The sequence below is a fragment of the Oncorhynchus gorbuscha genome, linkage group LG20 (genome assembly GCF_021184085.1).
Source record: "Oncorhynchus gorbuscha isolate QuinsamMale2020 ecotype Even-year linkage group LG20, OgorEven_v1.0, whole genome shotgun sequence".
Classification (NCBI taxonomy): Eukaryota; Metazoa; Chordata; class Actinopteri; order Salmoniformes; family Salmonidae; genus Oncorhynchus; species Oncorhynchus gorbuscha.
Genome location: NC_060192.1, coordinates 828,784 through 854,526, shown reverse-complemented (window position 1 = coordinate 854,526; position 25,743 = coordinate 828,784). Strand labels below are relative to the sequence as shown.

At 42.1% G+C, this 25,743-nt stretch overlaps 1 protein-coding gene across 1 annotated transcript in view; it reads right to left on the bottom strand.

Annotated features, from left to right (window-relative positions):
* Positions 1-24,074, bottom strand: part of LOC124006819 (GTPase-activating Rap/Ran-GAP domain-like protein 3) — a 159,970-nt gene extending 135,896 nt beyond the window's left edge. Inside the window, 1 exon segment of the mRNA XM_046316997.1 lies at positions 23,433-24,074. Within this exon segment, the coding sequence (XP_046172953.1) occupies positions 23,433-23,536 (104 nt within the window). The 5' untranslated portion in view covers positions 23,537-24,074.
* Between the last annotated feature and the right edge of the window lie 1,669 nt (positions 24,075-25,743).

Sequence of the window (25,743 nt, the reverse complement as noted above, 5' to 3'; positions counted from 1 at the left end):
GTGTAGACTTTACAGTGAAATGCTGACTTACAAGCCCTTAACCAACAGGTGTAGACTTTACAGTGAAATGCGTACTTACAAGCACATTCCCAACAGGTGTAGACTTTACAGTGCAATGGTGACTTACAAGCCCTTAACCAACAGGTGTAGACTTTACAGTGAAATGGTGACTTACAAGCCCTTAACCAACAGGTGTAGACTTTACAGTGAAATGGTGACTTACAAGCCCTTAACCAACAGGTGTAGACTTTACAGTGCAATGGTGACTTACAAGCCCTTAACCAACAGGTGTAGACTTTACAGTGAAATGGTGACTTACAAGCCCTTAACCAACAGGTGTAGACTTTACAGTGAAATGCTTACTACAACAGGTGTAGACTTTACAGTGAAATGGTGACTTACAAGCCCTTAACCAACAGGTGTAGACTTTACAGTGAAATGGTGACTTACAAGCCCTTAACCAACAGGTGTAGACTTTACAGTGAAATGCTTACTACAACAGGTGTAGACTTTACAGTGAAATGCTGACTTACAAGCCCTTAACCAACAGGTGTAGACTTTACAGTGAAATGCTGACTACAACAGGTGTAGACTTTACAGTGAAATGCTGACTTACAAGCCCTTAACCAACAGGTGTAGACTTTACAGTGAAATGCGTACTTACAAGCACATTCCCAACAGGTGTAGACTTTACAGTGAAATGCTGACTTACAAGCCCTTAACCAACAGGTGTAGACTTTACAGTGAAATGCTGACTTACAAGCCCATTCCCAACAGGTGTAGACTTTACAGTGAAATGCTGACTTACAAGCCCATTCCCAACAGGTGTAGACTTTACAGTGAAATGCTGACTTACAAGCCCTTAACCAACAGGTGTAGACTTTACAGTGAAATGCTGACTTACAAGCCCATTCCCAACAGGTGTAGACTTTACAGTGAAATGCTGACTTACAAGCCCTTAACCAACAGGTGTAGACTTTACAGTGAAATGCTGACTTACAAGCCCTTAACCAACAGGTGTAGACTTTACAGTGAAATGCTGACTTACAAGCCCATTCCCAACAGGTGTAGACTTTACAGTGAAATGCTTACTACAACAGGTGTAGACTTTACAGTGAAATGCTGACTTACAAGCCCTTAACCAACAGGTGTAGACTTTACAGTGAAATGCTGACTTACAAGCCCTTAACCAACAGGTGTAGACTTTATAGTGAAATGCTGACTTACAAGCCCATTCCCAACAGGTGTAGACTTTACAGTGAAATGCTGACTTACAAGCCCTTAACCAACAGGTGTAGACTTTACAGTGAAATGCTGACTTACAAGCCCATTCCCAACAGGTGTAGACTTTACAGTGAAATGCTTACTACAACAGGTGTAGACTTTACAGTGAAATGCTGACTTACAAGCCCTTAACCAACAGGTGTAGACTTTACAGTGAAATTCTGACTACAACAGGTGTAGACTTTACAGTGAAATGCTGACTTACAAGCCCTTAACCAACAGGTGTAGACTTTACAGTGAAATTCTGACTACAACAGGTGTAGACTTTACAGTGAAATGCTGACTTACAAGCCCTTAACCAACAGGTGTAGACTTTACAGTGAAATTCTGACTACAACAGGTGTAGACTTTACAGTGAAATGCTGAATACAACAGGTGTAGACTTTACAGTGAAATGCAGTGAAATGCGTACTACAACAGGTGTAGACTTTACAACAACAAAAAATTATTGTGGGAAGCTTGTGGAAGGCTTCCTGAAACGTTTGACCCAAGTTAAACAATTTAAAGGCAATGCTACCAAATACTAATTGAGTGTATGTAAACTTCTGACCACTGGGAATGTGATGAAAGAAATATAAGCTGAAATAAATCATTCTCTCTACTATAATTCTGACATTTCACATTCTTAAAATAAAGTGGTTATCCTAACTAACCTAAGACAGGGAATTTTTACTAGGATTACATGTCAGGAATTGTGAAAAACTGAGTTTCAATGTAGTTTGACTAAGGTGTATATAAACTTCCGACTTCAACTGTATATAGGCCTATAGGCTACCTGGTCTGTGTAATGTTATTTTCACCTCAAACAGCAAGCAAATGAAGTCTGTTTTTACATGCGTTGGTAATGACAATTGTTCCTCAATGTATTTGAAAAATCTTTCCAGCTCTCTCTCTTTGAAAACCACTCATTATATGCATTTATCCAGTGTAAAAGTCATAAAATAGGCCGACCTGATTATTTCTTATCCGTGCTTGACCTGTACCGAAATAGGTTCTGGTATTCATTTTGGATGCTGGTACTGTTTATATTTAGGTGCAGGAGCTCCACAATACTTTTGAGCTAATATTCTTTAAGACGTACAGGATCTCAAGCAGTATAAAATTGGAGGTGCCGGTACTCCGCTCCAGTGAGCTTCTGCCCAAGTCAAGCACTGCTTCTTATCCCTTGTGCAAATAGCCTACAGCTGTGTCTGTCCCGAGCTCACTGGCGCAGGAAACTCTGAGGGCCCAAAATTTTTGCTTGCGCAAGCTTCGGTCAGGGCCCAAGTTAATAGTTGTTACAATGTTTCAAGCTCGTTGCAGACAGGCCATGCATAGCCAATGTGATTTACAGTATAGAATTTTTTTTATCCGGATATTTTCTACCTGCAGGCTGAAATATTTGTATTTGTTGACTTCATGTTGGCTATTTTTACATAGCTGGCAATGGCAATAGAAGTTACTTTTCAGGTGTATATATATTTGTATTTTATTTGGATAGGATTTTGATTAACCACATGAAAATAAGTTTGAGATATGAAGACGTTATTATACGCAGATCGTTGGAAATGGTAAGATAAATTGGCGTTCCAGATGTGAAATGTTGCCAACTCCTCATGTAGCCTATTACCGGCAATTTCAGGAGAGTAATGGTTATCTAGATCTCTGGCTCCCTCTTGAGTCGTTTCTGTGTTATTTCATCAAACAGTAAGCTTAAAGCATCAGACAAGCTCAATGCTTTTAGTTGATTTTATTAAAACACATATGGTGTGTCTATATAGGGAAAATGTTTAAACATTTTGACCAATCGATCAGTCGAAAGAACAGACAACTTTTGGTCAACCAAGATTTTGTTGTTGTTGTTAGGGACAACCAAAGCTCATCTTTGGATCTGGTGGATCTGTTGGGGTGGTATGCGAATTGGACTGGGTCCAGGGTTTCTGTGTTGATGGTATTGATGGTATTGATGTGAGCCATGACCAACCTTTCAAAGGATTTTCATGGCTACAGATATGAGTGCTATGGAGCGATAGTCATTTAGACAGGTTACCTTGGTGTTCTAAGGCACAGGGAATATGGTGGTTTGCTTCAAAACATGTAAGTATCACAGACTGGGTCAGAGAGAGGTTGAAAATGTCAGTGAAGACACTTTGCAGCTGGTCAGCGCAAGCTCTGTATATGCGTCCTGGTATTCCGTCTGGCTCTGCGGCCTTGTGAACATTAAGCTGATTAAAGGTCTTACTCACATCAGCTATGGAAAGCGTGATCATACAGTCATCTGGAACAGCTGGTCTCATGCATGGTTCAGTGTTGCTTGCCTCAAAACGAGTATAGAAGGAATTTAGCTCATCAAGTAGGCTCACTTCGCAGCTCTCAGCTAGGTTTCCCTTTGTAATCCTTGATAGTCTGCCAGCTCTGCCACATCCTACGAGCGTCAGAGCTGGTGTAGTAGGATTCAATCTTATTGATGCTTTGCCTGTTTGATGGTTTGTCGGTTGGCAAAGCAGAATTTGTTAAAAGCGCCGGATTAGTGTCCTGATCCTTGAAAGCGGCAGCTCTAGCCTAGCTCAACGCGGATGTTGCCTGTAATCCATAGCTTCTGGTTAGGATATGTACGTATGATCACTGTGGGGACAATGTCATTGATGCACTTATTAGTGGTCCTTCTGTAGCTCAGCTGGTAGAGCATGGCGCTTGTAACGCCAGGGTAGTGGGTTCGATTCCCGGGACCACCCATACGTAGAATGTATGCACACATGACTGTAAGTCGCTTTGGATAAAAGCGTCCGCTAAATGGCATATATTTATTATATTTATATATTTAATGAAGCCAGTGACAGATGTGGTAAACTCCTCAATGCCATCAGATGAATCACGGAACATATTCCAGTCTGTGCTAGCGAAACAGTCCTATAATTTAGCATCCGCTTCCTCGAACCACTTCCATATTGAACACGTCACTGGTACTTCACGTTTGAGTTTTTGCTTGTAAGCAAAGCGAGTTATGGTCCAATTTACCAAATGGAAGGTGGGGGAGGGCTTTGTATGCGTTTATGTGGAGGTGATCTCGAGTTTGTATCCCTCTAGTTGCACAGGTGACATGATGAGGTCATATGGATTTCAGTTTTCCTGCATTAAAATCACCGGCCATTAGGAGCTCCGCGTCAGCATTTTCTTGTTTGCTTGTGGCCCCATACAGCTCGCTTTGTTTAGGCAGTTACCTGTATATTCATGTGTGAATTACCATGAGTAATGAAGATTGAGGCAAGTCAATATCATCATCTTGACAATGGCTTTTAATCTGTCTGTCATTCAGCCAAGTGATCTATTTTCTCATTTAGTACATATATATGGCATGCACGCACAAACACCCACACACACAAACACATACTCCTTACATCACCTCACAGAGCAAGAACAGTCAAAAACACACAACCAGCCATCTTCCCTCCTTTCGTCACGTGGCTTGTGGCTGTGCTCAAACCCCCTTGAGTCTCAACCGAGGCCCTGTGAAAATACAACTCCTTTCACCCACGCACACTGGGCCATTTCCAGCACGTTATAACGGGAAACGCTTTTCCAGAGTGAAACTTCCTGAAGCAGAGCAGTGTGCTGCACGACACACACAAACACTCTAGTGCACACATACATGCATGCAGTGTGTACACACACGTTAGCTATAATACACACTAACGCACTCACATACACACATGCATGCACACACCCACACGCAAGGTTTCTGTAATATGTAGATATAAACTACAACCATAAACGGATCCAGACATACGGAAAGCTGTAATCAAGAGAGGGCTTTTTTGTATTTTTCTCCATCCCTATTTAGTCTTATTTTTCTTGACTAAATGAGATTGGTGGGCTGTATTGTGTGGTGGGCTCTGCTCTGCTGAAGACACATATGGCAGTGATTATGGTCCAGTGTTTATCCGAGCTCACTGAGCCCTCTTTGGGGCTGACTACGTCTGTGTTCCATATGGCATCCTATTCCCTATATGCACTCAATAGGAAATAGGATGCCATTTGGGACACGTGCTCTATACTGTAAAGGCCTGCCCTGGTGGAATTGTAGAAACAACCAGAATCATGTATATATAACAACCAGCCATGAAGACCACACTCTGCTCTCATGGCAGAAATGGACAGAGAAAGGTCAAAGGCTAAAGATTCTAGAGGTCGACCGATTATGATTTTAACACCGATACCGATTATTGGAGGACCAAAAAAAATCGGATACCGATTAATCACCCAATTTTATATATATATATATATATGTTGTCACTTTCTCGTCATAATGATCGGACCAAGGCGCAGCGTGAATAGAGTTCCACATAACTGTAATAAATCGAAACTCACTGAACAAAACAACAACCAAACGAAACGTGCCGCTACTGATGTGCACTAAGGCAACTATACATAGACAAGATCCCACAAAACAAATGAGGAAAATGGCTACCTAAATATGATCCCCAATCAGAGACAATGATAAACAGCTGTCTCTGATTGGGAACCATATCAGGCCAACATAGACATACAAAAAACCCTAGACATACAAATAACTGGAGTACCCACCCTAGTCACACCCTGACCTAACCAAAATATATAGAAAAACAGAGATATCTAAGATCAGGGCGTGACATTTGTAATAATGGCAATTACAACAATACTGAATGAACACTTATTTTAACTTAATAAAATACAACAAAATCAATTTAATCTCAAATAAATAATGAAACATGTTCAATTTGGTTGTGTGATGTGTAGTTAACTAGTGATTATGTTAAGATTGATTGTTTTTTATAAGATACGTTTAATGCTAGCTAGAAACTTACCTTGGCTCCTTGCTGCACTCGCGTAACAGGTAGTCAGCCTGCCACACAGGCTCCTCGTGGAGTGCAATGTAATCGGCCACAATCGGTGTCCAAAAATGCCGATTACCGATTGTTATGAAAACTTGAAATCGGCCCTTCCGATAAATGGGTTGACCTCTAAAAGATACACCCACTAACACACAAAAAAAGCATGCATGCAAGTGTGACACACCACATGAGTGATTTCAGTTACAGTACACAACATCAAAGATCGTACAAACACGAAACTAACTCAAACCACTTTCACAAACATGTGCCACAGAGCTGTCAAATCTAGTGATGGATATAATCTATTTGCTGAAATAGCATACAGTGTATGTATTTATTCTGTACATCGGTATCTGTGGAGCATATGTGTAGCATTGGGATGTACAGAATACATTACACACACTCAATAAACCACACACACGTTATCACGCTCTCTCTCACACACGCACACGCACAAACACAGCACACGCACACACACACACACACACACACACACACACACACACACACACACACACACACACACACACACACACACACACACACACACACACACACACACACACACACACACACACACACACACACACACACACACACACACTCAGTGTGAGGTCACTTCCCCTTTCTCTCCATCTATTATATGATGCAGACAGTTTCACACTAGAGCTCTACTATAAACACAATGGCAGGCTGTGAGTCAGAGAGTTTCCACATCACACCTCCTCCCATCGGAGGTCACAATAGGCTCACAGACAAGACCCCACAGGCCCAGCCAATCAGAGACGCTCTTACTGGCAGGGTCACTTAAGCTGCTTTCATGCGCTACCTCAGAAATCCTGCCTCTTTTCTTCAACATTCTTAGCATGGGTTTCTCGCTAATATTTCCAATTTAGGATGATCATATGATTCACCCCCATCTGGATCCAGTCTTCTGACTGTTCTGTTCTGCTCTCAAACCAACATGCTGGCACAAATGAGAGGGGATTATTCTGTACTGTACTCTAGTTTGTTACATAACACTGTTGGCAGCAAGAGAGATTTATATAGATATAAATTATGTATCAAAGTAGATACACTTGAATTAAACCTTTCTCTGAGGATATTGTACGAGCAGGGAAGAGAGAGAGAGACACCCTCTTCAACACTCTCTTCAACATATATATCAACAAGGGCACTAGAACAGTCTGCAGCACCCGTCCTCACCCTACTAGAATCTGAAGTCAAATGTCTACCGTTTGCTGATTATCTGGTGCTTCTGTGCCTAACCAAGGAGGACCTACAGCAGCACCTAGATCCTATGCACAGATTCTGTCAGACCTGGGCCCTGACAGAAAATCTCAGTAAGACAAAAATAATGGTGTTTTAAAAAAGGTCCAGTTGCCAGGACCACAAATACAAAATCCATCTAGACGCCCTAGAGCACGCAAATAATAGACAAACTTCAGCCTAAACATCAGCGCCACAGGTAATTTCCACAAAGCTGTGAATGAACTGAGAGAGGCAAAAAGGGCCTTCTATGCCATCAAAAGGTTATGTAATTCGACATACCAATTAGGACCTGGCAAAAAAGACTTGAATCAGTTATAGAACCTATAGCCCTTTATGGTTGTGAGGTCTGAGGTCAGCTCACCAACCAAGAATTCACAAAATGGGAAAAACACCAAGTTGAGACTCTGCATGCAGAATTTTGCAAAAAAATCCTCAGTGTGTAACGTAAAACAGCAAAGACACCAAAAAATGCATGCAGAGCAAAATTAGGACGATACCCACTAATTATCAAAATCCACAAATGAGTCAATCCCCTAAAAGGAAGGAAAAGATTCCCAAACCTTCCATAAAAAAGCCATCACCTACAGAGAAATTAACCTGGAGAAGAGCCCCCTAAGCAAGCTGGTCCTGGGGCTCTGTTTATAAACACAAACAGACCCCGCAGAGCCCCAGGACAGCAACATAATTAGTCCCAACCAAACCATGAGAAAAAAAAGATGGCTCTCAAGAGAAGACAGGCTATGTGCACACTGCCAACAAAATGAGGTGCACTTTTTAACATGCCAAATGTATGACCATATTAGAGACACATACTTCTCTCAGATTACACAGCCCACAATGATTTCGATATCTATTGGGTGAAATACCACAGTGTGCAATCACATCCGCAAGATGTGTGACCTGTTGCCACAAGAAAAGGGAAACCAGTGAATGTCACGCCCTGGCCATAGAGAGGCTTTTATATTCTCTATTTTGGTTAGGCTAGGGTGTGACTAGGTGTGACTAGGGTGGGCATTCTAGTTTCTTTATTTCTATGTTTTCTGTTTCTATGATTTGGCCGGGTATGGTTCTCAATCAGGGACAGCTGTCTATTGTTGTCTCTGATTGGGAATCATACTTAGGCAGCCTGTTTTTCCACCTTAGTTGTGGGTAGTTGTCTTTGTTAGTGGCCTGTATAGCCCTAGTAAGCTTCACATTCATTTTGTTGTTTCTTGTTTTGTTGGCGACATTTCTAAATAAAGGAAAATGTACGCTCATCGCGCTGCACCTTGGTCCGGTCATTCCATATGACGATCGTGACCGGGAGGAGCAGGGTTTTCTGGAGGAATGGACATGGGAGGACATCCTGAATGGGAAAGGATCCTGGACGTGGGAGGAGATCCTGGCGGGAAAGGATCGCCTGCCGTGGGAGCAGGTGGAAGCAGCGTGGAAGGCGGAGACAGCGAGGTAAAGTGCCCAGGATTACACAGGGTCACGGCTGGCACGAAAGACCGGGAGGCCACTCCAAAAAAATTGGGGGGGAGAACACGGGGAGTGTGGCAGAGTCAGGATTCAGACCTGAGCCAACTCCTGGTGCTTACCGTAAGGAGCATGGTACTGGTCAGGCACCGTGTTATGCGGTGGAGCGCACAGTGCCTCCAGTGCACGTTCACAGCCCGGTGCGCTACATTCCAGCTCCCCGCCTTGGACAGGCTAGAGTGGGCATCCAGCCAGGACGGATGGTGCCGGCTCAGCGCGCCTAGCCTTCAGTGCATCTCTTCTGCGCAGGTAACCATCCAGCCAGGATGGGTTGTGCAGGCTCTACGCTTGAGACCTCCAGTGTGCCTCCATGGCCCATTGTATCCGGTAGAGGTCGACCGATTAATTAAGGCCGATTTCAAGTTTTCATAACAATCGGAAATCGGTATTTGACGATTTGTTTTTATTTTATTATTATATAAAAAAAATACACCTTTATTTAAACTTTATTTAACTAAGTCAGTTAAGAAGACATTCTTATTTTCAATGAAGGCCTAGGAACAGTGGGTCAACTGCCTCGTTCAGGGGCAGAAAGACAGATTTTCACCTTGTCAGCTCGGGGGATTCAATCTTGCAACCTTACAGTTAACTCGCCCAACGCAGTAACAACCTGCCTCTCTCTCGTTGCACTCCACAAGGAGACTGCCTGTTACGCGAATGCAGTAAGCCAAGGTAAGTTGCTAGCTAGCATTAAACTTATCTTATAAAAAACAATCAATCATAATCACTAGTTAACTACACATGGTTGATGATATTACTAGATATTATCTAGCGTGTCCTGTGTTGCATATAATCTGACTGAGCATACAAGTATCTAAGTATCTGACTGAGCGTTGGTAGGCAGAAGCAGGCGCGTAAACATTCATTCAAACAGCACATTCATGCGTTTTGCCAGCAGCTCTTCATTGTGCGTCAAGCATTGCGCTGTTTATGACTTCAAACCTATCAACTCCCGAGATGAGGCTGGTGTAACCGAAGTGAAATGGCTGGCAAGTCAGCGCGAACTAATAGCATTTCAAACTTCACTTGCTCTGAGCCTTCTAGTGGTTGTTTCCCTTGCTCTGCATAGGTAACGCTGCTTCGATGTGGTGGCTGTTGTCATCGTGTTGCTGGTTCGAGCCCAGGGAGGAGCGAGGAGAGGGACGGAGGCTATACTGTTACACTGTTAATACTAAAGTGCCTATAAGAACATCTAATAGTCAAAGGTTAATGAAATACAAATGGTATAGAGGGAAATAGTCCTATAATTCCTATAATAACTACAACCTAAAACTTCTTACCTGGGAATATTGAAGTTCGTGTTAAAAGGAACCACCAGCTTTCATATGTTCTCATGTTCTGAGCAAGGAACTGAAACGTTAGCTTTCTTATATAGCACATATTGCACTTTTACGTTCTTCTCCAACACTTTGTTTTTGCATTATTTAAAGCAAATTGAACATGTTTCATTATTTATTTGAGGCTAAATTGATTTTATTGATGTATTATATTAACTTAAAATAAGTGTTAATTCAGTATTGTTGTAATTGTCATTATTACAAATATGATTTTTTTAATCGACCGATTAATCGGTATCGGGTTTTTTGGTCCTCCAATAATCGGTATCCGTATCGCCGTTGAAAAATCATAATCGGTCGTCCTTTAGTATCCGGTGCCTACTCCCAGAACCAGGCCTCCTGTCTGTCTCCCCAACCTGGTGAGTCCTGTGCCTGCTCCCAGAAGCAGGCCTCCTGTATGTCTCCCCAGCCTGGTGATTCCTGTGCCTGCTCCCAGAAGCAGGCCTCCTGTATGTCTCCCCAGCCTGGTAAGCCCTGTGGCAGCTCCACGCACTAGGCTGCCTATACTGTACGTCTCCTCCCTCCAGTGATGATCCATGGCATGAAGCCTCCAGTGATGACCCATGGGACGAAGCCTCCAGTGATGGTCAAAGTGGGGTGAGACAGAGGTGGAGCTGGGTCTGCATCCCACACCGGAGCTGCCACCAAAGTAGATGCCCACCCGGACCCTCCCCTATAGAGTCAGGTTTTGCGGCCGGAGTCCGCACCTTTGGGGGGGGGTACTGTCACGCCCTGGCCATAGAGAGGCTTTTATTCTCTATTTTGGTTAGGCCAGGGTGTGACTAAGGTGGGCATTCTAGTTTCTTTATTTCTATGTTGTGGGTAGTTGTCTTTGTTAGTGGCCTGTATAGCCCTAGTAAGCTTCACATTCATTTAGTTGTTTCTTGTTTTGTTGGCGACCACCTTGTTAAACCACAAGGAAAGTGGTTTAAAACAAGGTACATTTTGTGAGTGTAATGTTTACTGTACATTTTTTGTTGTTTATTTCAGTTCTGTTTATTATCTATTTCACTTTCTTCGGCAATGTAAACATATCTTTACCATGCCAATAAAGCCCTTAAATTGAATTGAGAGAGAGAGGCCATTTCAGTAGCCTTGACCACATGGATGTACTGGTCAAAATGAAAGACTATATTTTCACTGCTTAATCACTTCCATTTGTCCACACATTGGCGTGAACATTTTCCATACTGGCCATGTACTGTACTACTAATACTCTCTAACAAAGCTAGATCCGTACAGAACACTACACCTCTTGCCCATCTGGGCAGTGGGCACCTCTTCTGAGGGCTAGGTCTGTCTTGGCACGCCTGGCCTGTCTGATATGTGCCCCTGTCAGATGGGCATCTCTTGGGCACCACTGTCCAGAGAATGGCAAAAGGAGATTGCATGGATGGTATTCCAGTATGACTCCATACAGGGACAAGGAAAACACTGGGATCCTATAAGCACCAGGGAATGAATCATCATGTTCATTAGGCACCAAACGTTTTAAAATGCTTTCCATTGTGTGCCCTAATGAATATGGCCTAGGATACACTAAATTGATGTTTATGTGGTGGAAATCTGAGATGTGGGCAATCCATAACATGCTGACCCCATCATGCGCATGTTGATTTTGTCCCCCAAAACCAGATGCAATCAGGACACGCAGGTTGAAAATATCAAAACAAACTCTGAACCAATTATATTAATTTAGGGACAGGTCGAAAAGCATTAAACATTTATGGCTATTTAACTAGCTAGCTTGCTGTTGCTAGCTAATTTGTCCTGGGATATAAACATTGGGTTGTTTTTTAACCTGTTTTTTAACCTGAAATGCACAAGGTCCTCTACTCCGACAATTAATCCCGACAATTAATCCACAGATAAACCTAATTCGTTTCTCGTCATTTCTCCTTCTTCCTTCACGCTTCTTTTTCTTCTTCTGACTTATATGGAGGCTGGCAACCAACTTTAAGGTGCATTTACCACCACCGACTGGACTGGAGTGTGAACCTCAGTTCATCACCCACGTAGGTTTATGTTCCTAAAAACCAATGAGGAGATTTGAGAGGCAGGACTTGTAGCGTGTTAAGCGTAACAAATAGAACCAAGTTCTATTTTAGCGGCCGGCATCGCAGACGCTCACTAACGCGAGTGAGAAGTGTGGGTGCAATGATTGAATACCATGTATGTGTACATTTATTTTGCACGCGACACGAGTGGTATTTAGGCAAAGGTATGCACTGGCATACAGCTGGCCTTACTATAGTACATGAATATTATAAGAGGAGATTTCTCATCAGCTGAGTGCCAGGAAATATCCAGACATGTGAATCAATTATTACTGAGTGCTACTGACTAACTGCATAGGCCAACACAGAAAATAGCAAGTTGTAGTACACATTGGATGTATGGTATATAAGATATCTATAGCAAGTGTAATATGGTGGCAGAGAATAGTTAGTCCTTTTAATAACTTTTTTTTTCAGAAAAATGTGTAACTCCATGATATATACTGCTCAAAAAAATAAAGGGAACACTTAAACACAATGTAACTCCAAGTCAATCACACTTCTGTGAAATCAAACTGTCCACTTAGGAAGCAACACTGATTGACAATAAATTTCACATGCTGTTGTGCAAATGGAATAGACAACAGGTGGAAATTATAGGCAATTAGCAAGACACCCCCAATAAAGGAGTGGTTCTGCAGGTGATAACCACAGATCACTTCTCAGTTCCTATGCTTCCTGGCTGATGTTTTGGTCACTTTTGAATGCTGGCAGTGCTTTCACTCTAGTGGTAGCATGAGACGGAGTCTACAACCCACACAAGTGGCTCAGGTAGTGCAGCTCATCCAGGATGAAACATCAATGCGAGCTGTGGCAAGAAGGTTTGCTGTGTCTGTCAGCGTAGTGTCCAGAGCATGGAGGCGCTACCAGGAGACAGGCCAGTACATCAGGAGACCTGGAGGAGGCCGTAGGAGGGCAACAACCCAGCAGCAGGACCGCTACCTCAGCCTTTGTGCAAGGAGGAGCAGGAGGAGCACTGCCAGAGCCCTGCAGAATGACCTCCAGCAGGCCACAAATGTGCATGTGTCTGCTCAAACGGTCAGAAACAGACTCCATGAGGGTGGTAATGAGGGCCCAACGTCCACAGGTGGGGGTTGTGCTTACAGCCCAACACCGTGCAGGACGTTTGGCATTTGCCAGAGAACACCACTGAATTCGCCACTGGCGCCCTGTGCTCTTCACAGATGAAAGCAGGTTCACACTGAGCACATGTGACAGACGTTACAGTCTGGAGATGCCGTGGAGAACGTCCTGCTGCCTGCAACATATTCCAGCATAACCGGTTTGGCGGTGGGTGAGTCATGGTGTGGGTGGCATTTCTTTGGGGGGCCGCACAGTCCTCCATGTGCACGCCAGAGGTAGCCTGACTGCCATTAGGTACCGAGATGAGATCCTCAGACCCCTTGTGAGACCATATGCTGGTGCGGATGGCCCTGGGTTCCTCCTAATGCAAGACAATGCTAGACCTTATATGGCTGGAGTGTGTCAGCAGTTCCTGCAAGAGGAAGGCATTGATGCTATGGACTGGCCTGCCTGTTTCCCAGACCTGAATCCAATTGAGCACATCTGGAACATCATGTCTCGCTCCATCCACCACAGACTGTCCAGGAGTTGCTTTAGTCCAGGTCTGGGAGGAGATCCCTCAGGAGACCATCCGCCACCTCATCAGGAGCATGCCCAGGCGTTGTAGGGAAGTCATACAGGCACGTGGAGGCCACACACACTACTGAGCCTAATTTTGACTTGTTTTAAGGACATTACATCAAAGTTGGATCATCCTGTAGTGTGGTTTTCCACTTTAATTTGGAGTGTGACTCCAAATTCAGACCTCCATGGGTTGATAAATTTGATTTCCATTGATAATTTGTGTGTGATTTTGTTATCAGCACATTCAACTATGTAAAGAAAAAAGTATTTAATAAGAATATTTCATTCATTCAGATCTAGGATGTGTTATTTTAGTGTTCCCTTTATTTTTTTGAGCAGTGTATTTAAGCAATAAGGCACGGGGGTGTGTGGAATATAGCCAATGTACCACGGCTAAGGGCTGTTCTTAGGCACGACGCATCGAGTGCCTGGACCCAGCCCTCAGCCGTGGAATATAGCCAATATACCACAAACCCTAGATGGGCCTTATTGCTATAATAAACTGGTTACCAATGTAATTAGTGCAGTGAAAATACATGTTTTGTCATACCCGTGATACAGTATCAGCATTCAGTGCTGGAAGCATACAGTTTATAAATGCTTTTATTGGTTGACGTTATGCATGAACAGACTGTCACCCAGGCCATCAATCTGTAGCTTATCTCTCCTCTCAGGGTTCTGATGGTCTGATTATGTATTCATATCATCCATCTTGAGGAAGGCAGTGATGCCCGAAACGTTGGTAAATACCCATTAAATTGCTGGGAGTTTATACATAGAGTGTGTGACTTTCTTTATTTTGATAGTTTATAGTTTATTCGCTGTTAGTCAGCACCTCTACTCAAACAATTTTTTCTGGGCGTGCGCCAGCTCATGTTTTTTAATGAACAGGATATGATGACACCAAGGTGTTGATGTTGTCATGCAACATATTCACAATGTAGTAATAAGCAATTAGGTGGTACGTTCTAATAATCATTTAGTTTATATTTCATGTTACGGGTGGTTCACTTAAGAATACAACAAAAGACTGTCAAGGTGCATTTTTGTGTGTGTGTGTGTGTGTGTGTGTGTGTGTGTGTGTGTGTGTGTGTGTGTGTGTGTGTGTGTGTGTGTGTGTGTGTGTGTGTGTGTGTGTGTGTGTGTGTGTGTGTGTGTGTGTGTGTGTGTGTGTGTGTGTGTGTGTGTGTGTGTGTGTGTGTGTGTGTGTGACTGCTCTCCCTCTCCCAGGGCTGTGATGATGGGTCAGAAATGTGATGTCAGGGGCTTCTGGTCATTCCGCGGGGGGAGCAGTCCAGTCTATCGGTCCCTCTATTAGTGTCACAGCACACAGCGCAGGGGCCACACAGGTCACAGACATACACACACACATACTCAGCCTGCGCGCACACACACACACACACACACACTCTTTATTTATTTTATTTAACCTTTATTTAACGAGGCACGTCAGTTAATAACAAATTCTTATTTACAATGATGGCCTACCAAAACGCAAAAGGCCTCCTGAGGGGATAAAAAATATATATAAATATAGGACAAAACACACATCACAACAAGAGAAAGACAACACTACATGAAGAGAAACCTAAGACAACAGCATAGCAAGGCAGCAACACATGACAACACAGCATGGTAGCAACACAACAAAATAACAGCATGGTAGCAGCAGAAAACATGATACAAACAATATTGGGCACAGATAAACAGCAAGAAGTGCAAAGATGGTAGAGACAACAACACATCACACAAAGCAGCCACAACTGTCAGTAAGAGGGTCCAGTCTTTGAATGAAGAGATTGGGATAAAACTGTCCAGTTTGAGTGTTTGTTGCAGCTCGTTCCAGTCGCTAGCTGCATCGTAACTGAAAGGAGGAGCGACCCAGGGATGTGTGTGCTTTGGGGACATTTAACAGAATGTGACTGGCAGGACAGGTGTTGTATGTGGAGGATGAGGGCTGCAGTAGATATCTCAGATAGGGGAGAGTGAGGCCTAAGAGGGTTTTATAAATAAGCATCAACCAGTGGGTCTTGCAACCAGTATACAGAGATTACCACTTTACAGAGGAGTATATAGTGTGTCCTATCAGGAGCATTGGTGGAAAATCTGATGGCCAAATGGTAAAGAACATCTAGCTGCTCGAGAGCACCATTACCTGCCGATCTATAAATTATGTCTCCATAATCTAGCATGGGTAGGATGGTCATCTAAATCATGGTTAGTTTGGCAGCTGGGGTGAAAGAGGAGCAATAATGATAGAGGAAACCAAGTCTAGATTTAACTTTAGCCTGCAGCTTTGATATGTGCTGAGAAAAGGACAGTACACCGTCTAGCCATACTCCCAAGTACTTGTATGAGGTGACTACCTCAAGCTCTAAACCCTCAGAGGTAGTAATAAAACCTGTGGGAAGAGGGGCAATCTTCTTACCAAACCAGATGACCTTTGTTTTGGAGGTGTTGAGAACAAGGTTAAGGGTAGAGAAAGCTTGTTCGAAACTAAGAAAGCTTTGTTGTAGAGCGTTTAACACAAAATCTGAGAGGGGCCAACTGAGTATAAGACTGTATCATCTGTATGTAAATGGATGAGAGAGCTTCCTACTGCCTGAGCTATGTTGTTGATGTAAATTGAGAAGAGCGTGGGGCCTAGGATTGAGCCTTGGGGTACTCCCTTGGTGACAGGCAGTGGCTGAGACAGATTTTCTGACTTTATACACTGCACTCTTTGAGAGAGGTAGTTCGCAAACCAGGTCAAAGACCCCTCAGAGACACCAATACTCCTTAGCCGGCCCACAAGAATGGAATGGTCTACCGTATCTAAAGCATTGGCCAAGTCAATAAAAATAGTAGCACAATTTTGCTTAGAATCAAGGGCAATGGTGACATCATTGAGGATCTTTAAGGTTGCAGTGACACATTCATAACCTGAGCGGAAACCAGATTGCATTCCCGAGAGAATACAATAGAAATCAAGAAAGCCAGTTATTGATTGAATGTCTGGTTAATGTATGTCTGGTTGAGGAAAATCATATCCAGCTTCCCTCGCTGTGTTAAGAGCCTGTGCTAACAGCTTGTTTTTGGTGTTAAAATAATTCATTAAAAAAGTGTATTTTCTGCCAGCACAGCTGGCCCGTCCAAACTACACCTCAGCTACCCCGAGTGCACAAATCATTAAGAACACCTGATATTTCCATGACATAGATAGACCAGGTGAATCCAGGTGAAAGCTATGATCCCTTATTGATGTCACTTGTTAAAATCTCTTAAGGATCGGACCCTTTTTTTTAATTTTCACCTAAAATGACATACCCAAATCTAACTGCCTGTAGATCAGGACCTGAAGCAAGGATATGCATATTCTTGATACCATTTCAAAGGAAGCACTTTGAAGTTTGTGGAAATGTGAAATTAATGTCGGAGAATATAACACGTTAGATTTGGTAAAAGATAATACAAACAAAAAAACATGTTTTCTTTCTTGTTTTTTTTTCTCCCATCTTTGAAATGCGAGAGAAAGGCCATACTATAATATTGCAGTTTAGGCGAAATTTATATTTTGTCCACTAGGTGGCAGCAGTATATGTGCAAAGTTTGATCCAGAGAAGCATTGCAATACATCAGAAAATGTTGTATCAAGTATGTCCAAATGTGCCGAATTGGTCAGTTGATACATTTCCAAGTACATAGAGGACATACAAAAATGGTATGGTAATAAAAAATGTAAGTTTACACACTCCCAGGAAGGTCATACATGATGAAAAATGAGCATCCCTACAGGAAAGACACTAACCGGGATGGGTGTTGGGCCAGAAACAACAGGGGATCACATTTTTAGAACCCAGTTCCTACATTTTAATATAAACAATTATTTTATCAAACAAAACTATGCTACATTTTATCTCTGGAACTCTTCAGTATGACAAATCAGAGCAAGGTTACTGAATGTAAGGGACACCGATCCCGTAAAGGTTAAATCCAATTCAATCACTGTAGATGAAGGGGAGGAGACATGTAGATGAAGGGGAGGAGACATGTAGATGAAGGGGAGGAGACAGGTTAAAGAATGATTTTTAAGCCTTGAGACAATTGAGGCATGCATTGTGTACAGTGTGTGTGCCCTTCAGAGGGTGAATGGGCAAGACAAAAAATGTAAGTGCCTTTGAACGGGGCGTGGTAATAGGTGCAAGACGCACTGGTTAGTATCAAGAACTGCAACGCTGCTGGGTTTTTCACTCTCATCGGTTTCCTGTGTGTATCAAGAATGGTCCGCCACCCAAAGGACAACTGTGGGAAGCATTGGAGTGAACATGGGCCAGCATCCCCGTGGAGCGCTTTTGACACCTTGTAGAGTCCATGCCCCAACGAATTGAGGCTGTTCTGAGGGCAAAAGGGGGTGCAATTCAAAATTAGGAAGGTGTTCCTAATGTTTGGTATACTCAGTGTATATTGAAACTAATTTCACACATATAGTAATAATAGATGTGGCCTAAAGACAAAATAAAATTGACAATAGTCTGATGCGTGACATTATCAATTGTCAAATTAAGAATAAAGAGACTGATGACAAAGAAGGGAACAGAACTTACCAAATAGCACTTCGTCCATATCATCCTACAGAGGTCCATCCATGCACGCCAGACATTTTGATTGCTATACCCCATCGAAAAGAGCAGTTTCCAATGTTTCTGATGAACCTATTGTTTCCAAACAACTCTACAAATTGCCTGGATGGTCTCTATTTCAAAATATAGCAATGGGCACAGCTCTCTGCAAAGCACTTACTTTAGATTACACTTGGAGTTGGCATTCTTCATATGGGTTGACTTATTACTTGTATTCATAGAGAAAGAGAGAGGGAGATAGTGTGTGTGTGTGTGTGTGTGTGTGTGTGTGTGTGTGTGTGTGTGTGTGTGTGTGTGTGTGTGTGTGTGTGTGTGTGTGTGTGTGTGTGTGTGTGTGTGTGTGTGTGTGTGTGTGTGTGCGTGCGTGCGTGCGTGCGTGTGTGTGTGTGTGTACACTCGTTGAACTTGTTCATATAGTGTGTGCTCGCAACTTGGTGCCACATAATGGAGAGTCCTGTGAAATGGTCACAGACTTGAGTGAATTAAAGACAATCAATCAAGAGAGAACCTGGGGCCCTTATGTGGTGAAAAACATGACTCACACAGCCAAAAACAAGAATACACAAAAGGAGTTTTGATGTATAAAAATATAAATATATATATATCTAGGACTGTGGCGTGAGAAAATCTGAACGAATTAGTCAGAAAACAGTGCAGTGGGAAACATAAAGATATATAACTAGAACATTAAGATATAGCCTTAGCCTATCCATGACAATACATCACAGATGAGATATACAACTAGAACATTAAGATATAGCCTTAGCCTATCCATGACACTACATCACAGATGAGATCTACAACTAGAACATTAAGATATAGCCTTAGCCTATCCATGACACTACATCACAGATGAGATATACAACTAGAACATTAAGATATAGCCTTAGTCTATCCATGACAATACATCACAGATGAGATATACAACTAGAACATTAAGATATAGCCTTAGCCTATCCATGACACTACATCACAGATGAGATCTACAACTAGAACATTAAGATATAGCCTTAGCCTATCCATGACACTACATCACAGATGAGGCTACTCAACATAGATTTTTAACATATGTGTTGGTGTCTCTCTCTTCAAGACAAAATGCCAATGACAGGACAGCATAAATAAATAATAAATAAATTAGGCCCTACAAAAGGCCAGTGGCAAAGATTTTTTACATATTTGTTTGCCTCTTTTGCATGTTATTTTGGTATAAATACGTGTCACATATCAGGTTGCAAACAATGTAAAAAAAAAATCATCTTTAAGTGGTCTCTTTTTTGCTTTCTTGAGTAAGGCAGCTCCAAAATGCAGGTGTTTCAGCCTAGCTCAGTGCTTTCTGTGGAGGTAGGGCAGCCAGCAGAAAGTAGGGGTTGGTAATGTTCTCTAGCGGTGCTGTGATTGGGGACACCACATCACCACAACATCTACGGGGAGAGCTCAAAAAATTCAGGCCCCTTGGGTGCTGCCATAGAGTTACATTAGAAGTGCCCATCCAAGAAGGCTCAAGGTCATTGGCCACAGATAAAATGATGTCTAATCACATTATATCTACAGTTGCTTTGATTGGACTGATTTTTAGCAAGCAAGCTAGCAGTCATCATCATGAATCAAAGTCGACAATCTCCTGGCAAATCCTTTTCAAACATTGTCATATAAAGAGAAATTATGAAGATAAATTATAGATAAAACTTATCGGTGCTCATCGGCCATTGGACATAAGCATTACAAGTTGGAAATTGCAAATTCAACAATGGGTAGTTTGGAAGGAATGCAGTGGCAAGCATTGCAAATAAATCACTAGCCTGCTATTCAGTGGAGTGGATGTGTGGTCCAAGCCTGAGTTTATTAAGGGTCTCCGTTCAAGCTTAAAAGGATAAACATTTAATATTGGGCATGCTGTCAATCCAGTATGACTTCTGCCGCTTTCAAAAGACTGGGAACTCTGAACTGGGAACTCTCAGAGTTCAAGAAAACTAGGAACTGAAAAAAATTAGCTCTGACCTGGAAAATACATTGTCATCCAACTCAGAATTTCAAGTTGGGTACTCTGGCCTCTTTCTAGACCTCCGATCCTGTTTTTTTCCGAGTTCACAGTTGTCTTGAAAGCTTCATAAATCCAGAGAATGACAGACTTAATGACAAAGTTTGATGACAAAATTTGACCAAAAGAGGAACCGTCACGCCACCTTCCTGTTCAAGTAAACACAGCACAACAAGGTGAGTCAAAAAAAGTATTGTGTTCTGCTGCATAAATTATGTAATAGGCCAGGGAGATATGTATACTGTAGCTAAGAAAGTAATACCAAGTGTATGTTGTGTAGTAAGCTGTTAGTAACCCATGTGCCTCGCCCTAATAATTTAGTCCCTTTCCCCCTCATAACTTAGCCTACTGTTCTGACTTGCTGGTGCACATGTAGCCTATAGCCTGTTTTAGAGAAATGTAATCATTGAATATTGTAAGAGCTTTCATTGTCTGCTTATATGGCACCTTTATTTATCCTACGGTTCTGACTTGGTGGTGCACATGTAGCCTATAGCCTGTTTTAGAGAAATGTAATCATTGAATATTGTAAGAGCTTTCATTGTCTGCTTATATGGGACATTTATTTATCCTACGGTTCTGACTTGGTGGTGCACATGTAGCCTATAGCCTGTTTTAGAGAAATGTAATCATTGAATATTGTAAGAGCTTTCATTGTCTGCTTATATGGGACATTTATTTATCCTACGGTTCTGACTTGGTGGTGCACATGTAGCCTATAGCCTGTTTTAGAGAAATGTAATCATTGAATATTGTAAGAGCTTTCATTGTCTGCTTATATGGCACATTTATTTATCCTACGGTTCTGACTTGGTGGTGCACATGTAGCCTATAGCCTGTTTTAGAGAAATGTAATCATTGAATATTGTAAGAGCTTTCATTGTCTGCTTATATGGCACATTTTTTATCCTACGGTTCTGACTGAAATAGTTATATTGACTACGTCTGTCCTAGCTCGCTCACTAATGTTTTAATCGAAATTACGGATTGCCTCTCATCCGCTCGTCCTCCCCTTATGCCATAGTTTGTACATCTCAATTGTCAGTGGAAACCACATTAGTTTAAGCAAGTCAGCCATATCAGCTGTGTTTTTTCAAAAGGCAGTAAATGAGGATGAATTAACTGTTTCGCTGCCAGACCAGGCTCCGCTGATAGTCAGGTGTAACAGTGGAAAAGTGTTGGTACTGCTGTTGTGGGCACTGTTTGTCACCAATTAATGTCCAATTAATGTAGTCCAATGTATGTATTGTTTAGTGTTGTGTTGTGTAGTGGCTTTGCTGGCAAGCATCTAAAAAAGGTTTTTGAGTTTGCCCCACCAAGATTTACATGCTTCAATCGCCACGGCAAAATACCATATCAAGTCTGTCAGCTAATCGCTTATGAGTAACATACAGTACACCTCCAAAACCTGATTATCTTCGGCTAGGTAGTAGTCTACTGTGGTAGTCTACTGTCTACTGTGTGGGGGACGGATCAAATGGCCCTGTAATCAAATGTACATGACAGATTTATAATCAATGCCATGGCTGACAGTGAGTGAGGGAGTTATGGGTGCCATCAAGCGACGACGTCGGGAAGTGAGCTTGATAACAAGTGAACATGAGTGTTGGCTATAAATATGACCAGAAATCCTCTCCATAACTTGGGGCGAATACCAGCTGTGTGTATTTATGCCCAATATAGGCACAAGTAAAAAAAAAAAAAAAATTAAATAATAATAATAATAAAAAAAAATAGATGCCATTTAGCAGAAGCTTTTATCCAAAGCGACTTACAGTCATGTGTGCATACATTCTAAGTATGGGTGGTCCCGGGTATCGAACCCACTACCCTGGCGTTACAAGCGCCATGCTCTACCAACTGAGCTACAGAAGGACCACTATGTACCATAGGACTACTGAGCATGGCATACTGTCGGTAACATTATTTAGCCATCAGTCTGGTACAAGCGAAGAGAAGAGAACATTCTCTCAACGTTTGACGAGCGGAAAAACACTCCCAAGTAGAGAGTCACACGGCTGTAGGCTAATATGTAATATTTTAAACCTAATTTGCTGCAATATTGATAAACATGCACCAGGTATTGAGTGATTTTGTCCATCAGGATCGGCAGGCACACATGCGTAACGGTCCGAACGTGGACGCACGGCTGTGGAGACACAATTTCAATAAGTCGATTGAAAATAAGAGCACAAAATCAATGTGTTCCTCTCAATGACCGGGTATAACACAGCATGCCCCGCTAAACACAAGGAACATCCGTGATGCCACACATAAATTCACAAAAAAAAGCGCACACATGGGCCTATGGTCTGCAGTTTACTGAAGCACCATGAAACACTGAATTGACTGTAGCCTAATATGCTGTGTTGATATCATAGTTAATCCCTCGAGTTTTAGGGGAGCAAATATGTTCACGGGTGACCGGGTCAGCTGCCAATTAACGCAACAACTGCAATCCACGGAGACATAGGGGTCGGTAGATATCAAGTGACACGTTATAATATATAATAATAATATATGCCATTTAGCAGACGCTTTTATCCAAAGCGACTTACAGTCATGTGTGCATACATTCTACGTATGGGTGGTCCCGGGGATCGAACCCACTACCCTGGCGATACAAGCGCCATGCTCTACCAACTGAGCTACAGAAGGACCGTTACCTGTGCTTGTGTATGACAACATAAACCTACCATGTGCTGTTTCAAATGTTTACAGGAGGGCAATTAAATCCCTGTTTCGGATTGCGGTTAGTGGCGAGAGTATACCCAAAAGGGAGCCCCATTACCCCATGCATCACCTACCTCGAACTAATCTCAAAACTACACCCTTTCCGGAGAAGCAGGGCTCTCTTCCGCATGATGCCCGTTTTATCCCGGCCGAGGTACACATTTATATCCGAATTCATGGTGCTGATCGAGCAGGCAAGTATATACTCCGTAAAAACAAAGGTGCTTCCTTCTTCCAGTCAGTTGGTTGGCGACGGGAGCGAGCCGGTCGGGGGAAAGGAAGGAGAGAGGCAGAAGAAAGGCTGCCAAAAAAATAAAATACGAATCTCGCCTCCGCTGGAAAAAGGAAAGTGAGCGGCAGACTTTCCTCTGCAAACAAAGACGGCACCAAAAGCTTATGAGTGCAGCATGGTTAGTGGGTTGCTCCTCGCCTGAACTCCATACGATATAAATGAGATACCGTTGGTCTCTCGGTTCAAGAGCGAGTTACCGTGACTCAATTGGTAACCCTGGATAGATTCGAGTCCCGGGAAAACGTTTGAAGTCGAGTCCCCCCGTCCGTCACTAGAGCGCTATACTCTGGCTGTTGATTCCACACCACTCCCTTGACGGTTGAACGAAGTACCTGAGCAGTCCTATATTACGAAGCACCGTCGCAACGCGTTTTATTTGATCACGAACACTGCAGCAGAAGCGAACTTCTTCCTCCAGTCCTATTTCGTCCGCCCCGCGAGGCTACAATTACGTCGAGTTTCCCGGGGAAGCTGTGAAGCGCGAGGAAAGCTGCATGATTGTGTTTATTCGTCTGTTATTATTAAATAACGTGAAACAATGTTATTTATGTTTACTATTGCGTGATTGTGTCCACGAGTCTGTTATTAAACAATGTGAAACAATGTCTGTTTACTGCTTTTTATTAAATCAGTAAATATTGTAAATACATTCGTTAATTTGGGCAGAATATTATAGCCTATATACATTTGTTCATATGGGCTGATTATTGTATTTGTTCATATGGTTATATAAAGTCTGAAGGCTAAAAACAGCCTATATGATTTAAATCATGTATTTTCTAAGCAAATAGACGCATTGTACACAACTTGGTCAGTTTCTTCCTGGGTCTCTAGGCTTCTCTCCTTCAGGCCATTCATCATCCCCTTTCGGATCTGAGCATTGTCCAGGATGTGGTTGTGTGCTCCAGATAACTTGGAGATAACCACATCAGTGAGGGAGGGTTAGCGACCTCGACATTCGAAAACATCATATTCGGTGAACTTCCAGAAGGACTAGTTTCAGGTTCCCATCTATAGGTGTAGCCTTCATGCACCAGGATATATTTCCACTTATGGAGAGGATAAATTCAAGTTCCATTACAGCTTGTTCTGACCTCCTCTAAGAATAATGAGTGATAAGGGTAGCAGTGCAAGATCTTTTTAAGCAGAAAATGTGGATTATTAGCATCAGAACGACTTGGTATTAGATTCCTGGACTATCAAAGCTATCCATTCAACCCACCTATTCAGATCCTGCAGTTCAAAGATGATAGTTTCAAAGGTTATCAATTAAATGTAGTTATTGTTCATTAGCAGCATACATTTGCCTTAATTCTCTTAAATCTCTTAAAATAGACGATACTCTTCTTGCGCAATATGTAGCCTAATGTACTGTTTGTCTGTCTGGACTGTCTGTCTGTCTTGGTGAGAATCTTAAGGTAATAAAATACTAAAATAGTCTTCTTTAACCTCCTAAAACTAGAACTATCTTTTGGGCTTCATGGGAATGTGAGATTTCAAAATATTTGAATAACATTTTACCCCAAAATGTCCAAAATGGTGTGACATAAAACACGTGTTGTTCCTTGTCTTAAAAGCAGTGTTGTTTGCCTATCAATATAATAAGTATCTGTGAAATTGGACATTGAACTTGAACCCAGTTTCAACAATCATCAGCTGACTCAGAAAATATTTTTTTAGAATGACATGAAGTGAACAGCTGTTGTGATACAATACATAGCACAGGAGGTTTTTTCTAAAATATACTATACAGGCAAAAAAAAATGTAGGCCTATAGTATTTTAAAAACCGGTTGAAAAGCTTTATTTCCTTGTAATTAATTGAATTCAATGGCTTCACCTGACTGTCCCTGCCAGCAGCACTTTACAACATTCCAATATTATAGATATATAAAAAAATTACAAGCCCTAAACCAAAAATGCAGTTAAGAAAATAATACCTGTTAAGAAAGTATTTACTGAATAAACTGAAGTAAACAATAAATAAATAAAAATGAAAAAAAGAAGGCATTTGAAAAATAACAAATAATTAAAGAGCAAAAATAAAATAACAGTAACAAGGCTATATGCAGGAGTGAATGTACGGGGGCACAT